The sequence below is a fragment of the Photinus pyralis genome, unplaced genomic scaffold (assembly GCF_008802855.1).
Source record: "Photinus pyralis isolate 1611_PpyrPB1 unplaced genomic scaffold, Ppyr1.3 Ppyr1.4_LG9, whole genome shotgun sequence".
In the NCBI taxonomy this organism is placed as follows: Eukaryota; Metazoa; Arthropoda; class Insecta; order Coleoptera; family Lampyridae; genus Photinus; species Photinus pyralis.
The window spans coordinates 2065314-2074323 of NW_022170878.1; the positions used below are offsets into that span (position 1 = coordinate 2065314).

The 9010-nt window shown below is 41.4% G+C and overlaps 1 protein-coding gene across 1 annotated transcript; it reads right to left on the reverse strand.

The window, feature by feature from the left end:
• Positions 1-253: 253 nt before the first annotated feature.
• Positions 254-5314, reverse strand: LOC116180680. The gene has a single exon (XM_031500791.1). It carries the CDS (start codon positions 5312-5314, stop codon positions 254-256), a length of 5061 nt encoding a protein of 1686 aa, XP_031356651.1.
• Positions 5315-9010: the final 3696 nt, after the last annotated feature.

Consider the following 9010-nt stretch of genomic DNA (forward strand, 5'->3'; position numbering starts at 1 on the left):
GTTTTTTAATATTGTGGCAGAGGTATCAGACCAATGTGTAACTGCCCTGAATTTCTATTTTAAAACTAACGTGTTTTCAGCCCTATAACTTCTGTAATGATCCCTAACCAAACCCTTAATAATCGGTAGTCTTTTATGGTATTTAAAGGAACTTTCTTTATCTAGCGTTTTTATTATATCACAAAAATTGACAACTTATTATTTGACACACTCACATACTTGATAACTCAAAATATATTTTCTTAAAACTACGTTACTCGTCGTCCTCGCAGACATTCCGGCCCCCAAAATCAGGACAGTCTTCCTGATTTTCTGCTTGAAATCCGAGAGGAACGACTTTATCAACTCCGCGCTTGAATGACTTACGGTTTCGTCCATCGCTGTAAGTAATTTCCACGATCCGGATAACACCATCCTTGCCTGGATAAAGTTTGGTCACAATTCCTTTCTTCCAAGTGTTTCGTGGAGCGTGTTCGTCAAGGAGCAACACGACTTCTCCAATTTTAATGGGCTCCGCATCTGCCAACCACTTTTCCCTCCTGAGTAGTTTCGGCAACGCTTCAGCTTTCCACTTTCGCCAGAATGTCTCCAACATAAACTGTGCCTTCTTCCAGGACTCTCTGTACCATTCGTCAATCTCCTTGCTACACGTCGGTATCGACATTCCAACGTCTGCAAATCCACGTAGAAAGTGATTAGCGGTTAAGCAATCCGGGTCAGCCGGGTCATCGGACATCGGAGTTAATGGGCGAGAATTGATTATGTTCTCCGCTCCCTTCAAAACCGTCAGCAATATCTGATCCTTGGGATGCTTGTCGTTCAGCGTAGCCTTCAAAATTCGCTTGGTCTGCTGCACCATGATCTCCCATGCACCTCCGAAGTGTGGTGAATACGGCGGAGAAAAGCTCCACTTCATTTCTCGAAACTTCGGGTTGTCTACGATTGTTTTCCAGTCCAAACTGCCCCTGCTCTCCCGTAGCACCTTAGCAGCACCGGTGAAGTTAGTGCCACAGTCACTAAATATATGTTTCGGTCTTCCACGCTGGTCAATGAACCGCGACAACGCCATGATTGTTTCGTCGGTTGACAAAGCATACACCACTTCCAGATGTATAGCCCTCGTGACCATACAAGTCAGCACCATAACCCATCTCTTTTCTCTGTGACGTCCGACGACAACTTCCAACGGTCCGAAGAGATCCGTTCCCGTGTAAGTAAACGGAGGATTGCCGGCAGCTAGTCGATAGTACGGCAAATCGCCCATCTTCGGCTGCAGCGGTTTTACCTTGGCGAATTTGCATTTAATGCATTTGGTTATCACGCGACGAACTGCACTTGTTCCATGGATAATCCAGAATTTCCGTCTCAAGTTGTTCAGAACAGTCGTGAGGCCTTGATGCGCATTCTGCTCGTGCTCGTCTTGGATGAGTAGCTCTGTGAAGCGATGACTCGGTGAAAGTATTATGGGCTTCTTCACAGTACTTTCGACATCGGCATGTCCAATTCTACCGTTAAGTTTCACAAGTCCATTCTCAATTACCGGAGACAACGGCCATAGTTTACTTGATCGTTTTAATGTTCCTTTCTCTAGCTCAGTTATCTCGTCCGGAAAACTTTCATGTTGGGAAACGCCAGCTAACAAATTTTCTGCTTGATCCCAAATGTCTCTTCTCACGTTAGTGCTGAGATTCCTTTGGAGAAATACTTTTATTCGGCGAATGTACTCACAAACTGTTTCTGTCTTCTTAACAACTGGTACCTTAGCATTTTCTTTCAGCTGCCACGGAGATTTTTTTATTGTTTGTTTCTTAGCCTTCAATTTCCAGTGTTTGGCGGCATTTAGGATTCCACATTGCGCGCGAATCAATCGGTTGTAAGAGGAAAACCGAGTAACATCCACACATGATGTTGACTCCCAGGACGAAGCAGCAGCATACGTGTAACTTTTCTTTATTTCTATACTTTCTTCGTCGACCTCTAAGCTTCCAGTTCTTTCCTTTGGCCAGTACTCCTCTGGTCGTTGTAAAAATAGCGGTCCTGTCAGCCAGTCAGAGTCGGAAGAAAGTTCAATTTCTTTCTTCATTCTGGTTCCCTCGTCGGCAACGTTAAGTGCGGTGGGAATCCAATTCCAATCTTTCACGTTGGTGAGCATGTGAATCCGGTTGACGCGATTTGCTACGAATTCCTTGTAGCGTAGGCTCTCGTTTCGGATCCACAACAACACAGTCTTTGAGTCGCTCCAGAACGTTTTCTTGTTTATCTTCACTCGAAGTTCTTCTCCAATTACGTCTGCCAGTGTAGCTCCCATGACAGCTGCAGTCAACTCTAATCTCGGGATAGTGAGCTTTTTCAGCGGTGCCACTTTCGTTTTAGCAATAAGGAAAGACACGCTGATACCTTCACCGATCACAACACGTAAGAAACAGATCGCTGAGCATGCGTCTTCACTAGCGTCAACTAAAGTATGGAGCTGTACGTCTGTAGCTTGATGAATGTTGTAAACGTACAAACGTGGGACTGTTACTTTTACCACCGCTTGTAAATTGTCTACCCAGGATTTCCAGTCATCGTAAATTCCGTCCGGCAGATGCTCGTCCCAATCGATGCCAGATTTCCACGTCCGTTGCAGCAGTATTAGTCCACGTATTTTGAAGTTTGCTACAAAACCGAGTGGGTCAAAAACCGACATAAGCAAACTACACATCTGCCGCTTTGTGGGTCGTTCACCGGCTAGAATTTCTGGTGCTACTTTCTTAAAATTACCGGAGAAAGTAAACACATCCTTCTCTGCGTCCCACCAAAGCCCTAGGATCCTCTCAATTGGCATTGTAGATTTCTCCGTGAACATTTTCACACTGGCAGCCCGATCGCATTCTGGAATTGACTCCATGATTTGCTCATTGTTTGATAGCCATTTGCACAAACGGAAGTTGCCAGCAGCGTTGATTTCGGACAGTTGTAGTCGCAACTCTATGCAGTCCTTAATTGTTTGTTGTCCCCCAAGAAGATCATCGCAGTACATATCTTCGTGTATTGTTCTTACTGCTTCCGGATACTGCTGTACGAAGTCAACTGCGTTTCTATTTTTGACGTAAATTGCGGAACAAGGGGATGAACAGGCTCCAAAAATAAGTACATTCATCTTGTACGTAGTTACAGCTGCATTGTTCTGCATCGTGTCACGCCAAAGAAATCGCTGCGCATCTCGGTCCTCTTTTCGCATACTCACTCGATGGAACATGTCCTCGATATCTCCATTGATTACGTAATTATGCCGACGAAAATTCATAAGTACTGATGGCAACGGTCGTATCAGGTTTGGCCCGTCAAGAAGAAAATCGTTCAGACTATTACCGTGATTCTTGGCGGCTGCGTCAAAAACGAGTCTTAATTTACCGGGCTTGTTGACATTGAAAACTCCAAAATGCGGAATGAAATAAGTCTTTTCCGTAACTTTGTCTGCTTCGTCTGTTGTCAGTTCAGTTATGTACTTTTTGTCGACGTATTCCTGCAGCTTAGCGTGATACATCTTGCAAAACTCCGGGTCACGTTTCATGCGGCGTTCATTAGCAAGCAGGCGTGAAAAAGCTTCGTGTCGGGATTCAGGCAAACTGACACTGTCACTTTTCCAGAGCAGCCCGCACTCCCACTTTCCGTCAACTTTCTTCACGGTATCCTCTAGCATTTTCACCGCGCGACGATCTTCCACAGAGCCGGCCACTGTATCATTATATACCCCGAATGAGTCTAGCGAGAAACTCAGTTTGATTAAATCATCCAATTTCTCATTTTCACTAAGCTGCATCAGGTTTACAGACGACCTTACATTTCTATTCGTGTCAGTTTTTCCTGCGAGTACCCATCCCAATAATGTTCGTTTCGCCAACGGCTTGTCCATACTTTCTTCAAGTATCTCCCGATGCGCTGTAACACTTGGATTATCTTCTCCAATTAGGATCTGTGGGCTCACACCTTTAAAACTTTCCAGCTTGGCTCGTTGTAGGAAAGGGAACTTCTCTTTGACTTTCGCTGCATCTTGTGTGTGCGAGCTCAAGCCAATTTTCGTTACACAAAGAACATCTGTGAGTTTGTATTTGCGGGCTGCTTTAAAGTTTCCACAGATTTCAAAAGAGACTTTTTCAGTTTTCTCCTTCGTTATTTTTCCAAAAATTCCTCTGCATTCATGACTGACGACTTTACCAGTGATTCCCAGGGAATTGGCAAGGCTGCTCTCAATCATTGTAGTGTCGGATCCGCTGTCAAGTAAGGCATATACTCGTTTAGTTCCTTTCGGACCGGTAACTTTCACACGTACTATTGACAATGGCTTTGACACATCTGATTTCACTGCACTGGAGTTACTTGCTTCTGCCTCATCTACAACCTCCGCTGGTTTACACCTTTCCTTTCTCCTACTTTGCGTATCTGCTCCATGAAGAAGTTGGTGGTGCTGACCTTTGCACTTTCCATCGTAGTCACAAACGTGTCTTGAAGAACAGTTTTTCTTATTGTGATCACCGTCCAGACAACGAAAGCAGAGGTTCTTTTGTCGCACAAACCTTACACGATCGTTTAAATGCTCATTTTTAAACTTGAAGCATTTAACAATTGTATGATTCGACTTTCCACAATACACACAGTCTTTGGAGTTGTCCAACTCGTTAATTTTAACTTCGACGGGTGTAGCAGATGATTTCTTTTCGGCGACAGTCGGCCCCCTTTTGACCTTTTCTTTCTGGTGTAAGCTCTGCAATACTGGATCGCATATTCCAACCAGTAGCCCTTTCTGCATTTCCAACCAGTTTCCAAATGTCTGCAGGTTCTTGGGTTGATTACTGTACATCAGGTATTTCGCCCACTCCTTTGCATAGGAAAATGGTAGTTTTCCAATCAGCTTTTCAAGTAAAATGCGATCTTGCAGGTAACCTTCTTCCCTTAGGCTCTTGACGGTTTCCACGAAATGTAGCACTGTGGTAGCGAATTTAATCATCGTTTCGGGCCTGCTATCGGGAGACTTACAGTCTTCAGCCGCTCGAATTAATGATTTGATTACCAATTCTGATCTTCCAAATTCCCGTTCAAGTTGTACAAGAATCTTGGTCACATTGTTGGGTTCGTTGAGTAAGGCTGCAACAGATTCACGAGCTGATCCACGGAGAGCCTTACGTAATCGTATGGCATTTTGTGAAGTATTAACCTTGCCGTTTGGAGTTGTCCGTTCAAACTCACCAATGAAAATTGGCCAGTCAACTGCGGCTCCATCGAAGTAAGGTAACTCCTTGGGCTTCCATTCACGTTCTCCTTTCACTTCCATCAACACGTCTTTCAGTGCTGCTGTTAGGTCGTTAATAGGATTACCGTTAGAACTGAATTCGTTGGTAAATCTCGCCCTTTGTTGCCGTACTCCACCATTGGCTTTATTTAAAATTTCTCCGAGTGGATTTGAGGTAGGTTTGTTTAACATTTTGCACCCATTCAGTAACGTAATTGTCTTCCTCCTTTTGCAAGTCCTCAACAATATTTTCACCGGCCCCATGAACAGATACCGCATTCTGGGATTCTTGCTCTTCGTCCACATCGATTTGAATATCTTCTCTCTGGAGTTCATACATCTTTCTAGCGAGGTCGCATTCACGTTCGTATTCTTTACGTACACGTGAAAGTTCCAACTTCTTACGAGCAATCTCGTATTCGATTATTTTGACGTCGTCAACATCGGCTCGTGATAGACTTAGTTTGAGGTCAGCAATGGAATCTTCCAGGCTTTGCAGCAAACCAGTGTATTTGGATTCCAAATTCAGCAGCTTGGATTTATATCCGTTTTCTAACTTACGGAATCTGCCATTCGCTGACATCTCAGACATGTGACTTGGACAATAATTTGCCGTTCGTGTCAGCTGATCTGCTGCTTTCACCGATCCTGACGCTACTTCCGGTTGTACAACAACGGGGTTTTCGCGATACACGAATGGTGAACTTGGCACTGCTGTTGATTGTACGCCTAACGCATCATACGTTAGCTTGTTAGGCGCAATAACTTTCCTTTTGTCGGCCATCTTGACTAGTGACTTTCCAAAAGGTCTGGTTCTCGATGAATCTTGAGGTCTTATGGCTAAAATCGTTAATTCCCGGGTTTCGGCACCAAATGTTTATTTAATATTGTGGCAGAGGTATCAGACCAATGTGTAACTGCCTTGAATTTCTATTTTAAAACTAACGTGTTTTCAGCCCTATAACTTCTGTAATGATCCCTAACCAAAACCTTAATAATCGGTAGTCTTTTATGGTATTTAAAGGAACTTTCTTTTTCTAGCGTTTTTATTATATCACAAAAATTGACAACTTATTACTTGACACACTCTTACATACTTGATGATAACTCAAAATATATTTTCTTAAAACTACGTTACTCGTCGTCCTCGCAGACATACATTTACATTTGTAACTTAGAAAATTACGGTTTTTAAATTAAAAACGTAAAGTTACGTAAGTTTCATAAAAGACATAAATTACATAAAATAACCGGCCTCTTGTAAGTTTCGCGTAATATAACCGTTTTTTATGTAACTTACAAATCGTTATTTTACAATCCACATCACTATAATAGTATATTATTCAACGAGTGAGAAAGTTGGCAATTATTCACGAAGATAAGATTTGCGCCACGAGTCGAAGACGAGTGGCGTAATTTATCTGAGTGAATAATGCCTTTCTTACGAGTTAAATACTATACTTTTTCTACTTGTATTCAATAATTACAGTAATAATAACATTATGCATAATGGTTTTATTATGTCATCAAACAATTGACAAAATTAGCAATGTACGTAAAATCCGGAGAAGTTAGAATTATATCGTCGTCACTGCTCATCATGATTGCACTACTGTCCATTTTCACGTAATTTTCACAAAACTGATTTCTCGTAATTTGTTTGATTGACATTAATGTTTGACAACTGATTTTATCACGATCCGAGATCTTGATTTTTGCTACACACATGTTTCCAAGGCAACCCTACAATGTGAGCTGAAGAGTAATGACAAACTCGGACTACGATTGGCTGACAACAGTTGAATAATGAAAACATATTGAATAATAGATAACTTTCTCAATTAAAAACGCATCAGTATTCTATCTATTATTTAATATGAGTAGAAAAATAATATTACTAAACTACTGTTATAAAACAATCTTTTTAAATTTAGATTTTCGTAGTGGGAGTTCAAGTAAAAATTGATAATAAATGTTGTATAACTAACCATTTAAATAAATCGTGTCTTTACCTTAGAATACGAAATGAACCTTGTAGCTAATCAATTTAGGTGAATTAGGTGGATGAAAAAATTCTGAAAGTGGGTAGAGGCGTCAACGTAGGAGAAGCTACATAATAAATGAAAATGTTCTTTCCCGTCTCTCACTTTGTATCATTGTTGCAGATAAAACAATGAAAATTTGTTCATTCATGTTTAAAGTTACATCGCGATGACGAGGCGAAATGGAATGCGGATCCCTTTGCTTTTTGGTAGAATGACGGGGGGAGGCTTAACAAAAAACATTTACGACGAATAAAAGATCGGCGCTTAAAGCTCGATATTACAAATTTGTACCGCATAAAAAAAACGGATGGCGGATCGGGAAAATCGTAAAACTTTCCGCACGCGAGTCGATGAAAACTGCATTACGCACATTCGTAGCGTGGAATTTCCGCAATGCAGGTGCATTCAATTATTACGACGAGCTAAGTGGAAATGATAACGACATCAGTCTGCCGCAAGGACCCGAAGTCTAATTTGTATTGTTTCAAAATCAATAGAACGTGGCTCGTAGAGGTGGAAATGTCAAGTGCAACAATTCACGTTATTGTGACACCTGACAAAAAGAAATTCCTTTTTGTCCTCTCTTTTGATAACGGATAATGCTGTTATGTCAGATTTTCTTTTGCCGAAGTGGGTCGTAAGATGCTTGAGTAAAGGGATGAAAAAACCGAAGCCGTTGCCGGTGAACTTTATCGAAGTAGAAGCTCTTGAAGCTCTAACAAAAACAACATCGTCCCTCGAGAGCAGTAAGGGAAGTACTGAAAAAGATCAGGACATGGTAAAGACAGTGAAAGCTTAAGCATGAATCAAGGCGTATATTAACTGAATAGTTTGTTAGCACTTTCGCAACACGTCTCAACATTTTAATACGTTCTTCGCTGCCGAGCTTTTAATCTTCTAGTTTGAGCCTTTTATTTTACCCACTGTAATCATTATAACATCAAAGAAACTTGCTGACATATGGAACACAACTAGTAAGTTCGCACCTGCACGTATGCTTAAAACAACGTTTCTGTGGCGTCCAACGAGGGGCACGTTACCACGGAGAAAGGGAAGTGTATTGAAAAAAAAAGGTACGTTAAACGAGACTTACAAAATATTTAATATCAATCCCATTAAAACGAAAGAAGAGATTATTAGAGGATCTAAGGTTAATATACAAGGTGTCTCAGAGTTTTGCTAGCTAATGTCAATTTGATCATTTTTTAGCACATTAAAACCGATCAATTGAAAATTAATGTATGAAAATGTGGCCCATTACTCCTTTTAAAAAATTTCTATGGAAGCTCAAAGCTTTCTGGTGGGATTCGAATTTTTTCCAAAAACTGCTCTTCGAAACGTAGGCCAACTCAATGTGGCAAAGCAGCAGAGCGTGATAAAAAAGGTTCGGTTTACTAAAATTGTGCGGCTTTTAAAGAGAAAGTGGAAGTGGTTCGTGATAACGCATTTTTCCGGAAAGGAATTTTAAAATTGGGGAGTTCTTTTCAGTCAATGTTTCGCAAGAAACTGAAGGTCGACCGATGTCGTCTTATGGAAGTAAGTGCACTGGCGATTATCGCAATCAGCAATTAACAGGCTGGCATCTAATTTTAGTGGTAAGAAGTTCGCATGCCGCGAAGACCATAGTAGTATGTAAAAGTAAATAAGATGTCACGTTTGTTTATGAACCCAGTAAATCATAAGTATCTTGTAC

What these genes read in the sequence shown, in the direction of transcription:
- LOC116180680 (XM_031500791.1), bottom strand. Translation starts at nt 5,314, where the DNA reads ATGGAAGTGAAAGGAGAACGTGAATGGAAGCCCAAGGAGTTACCTTAC.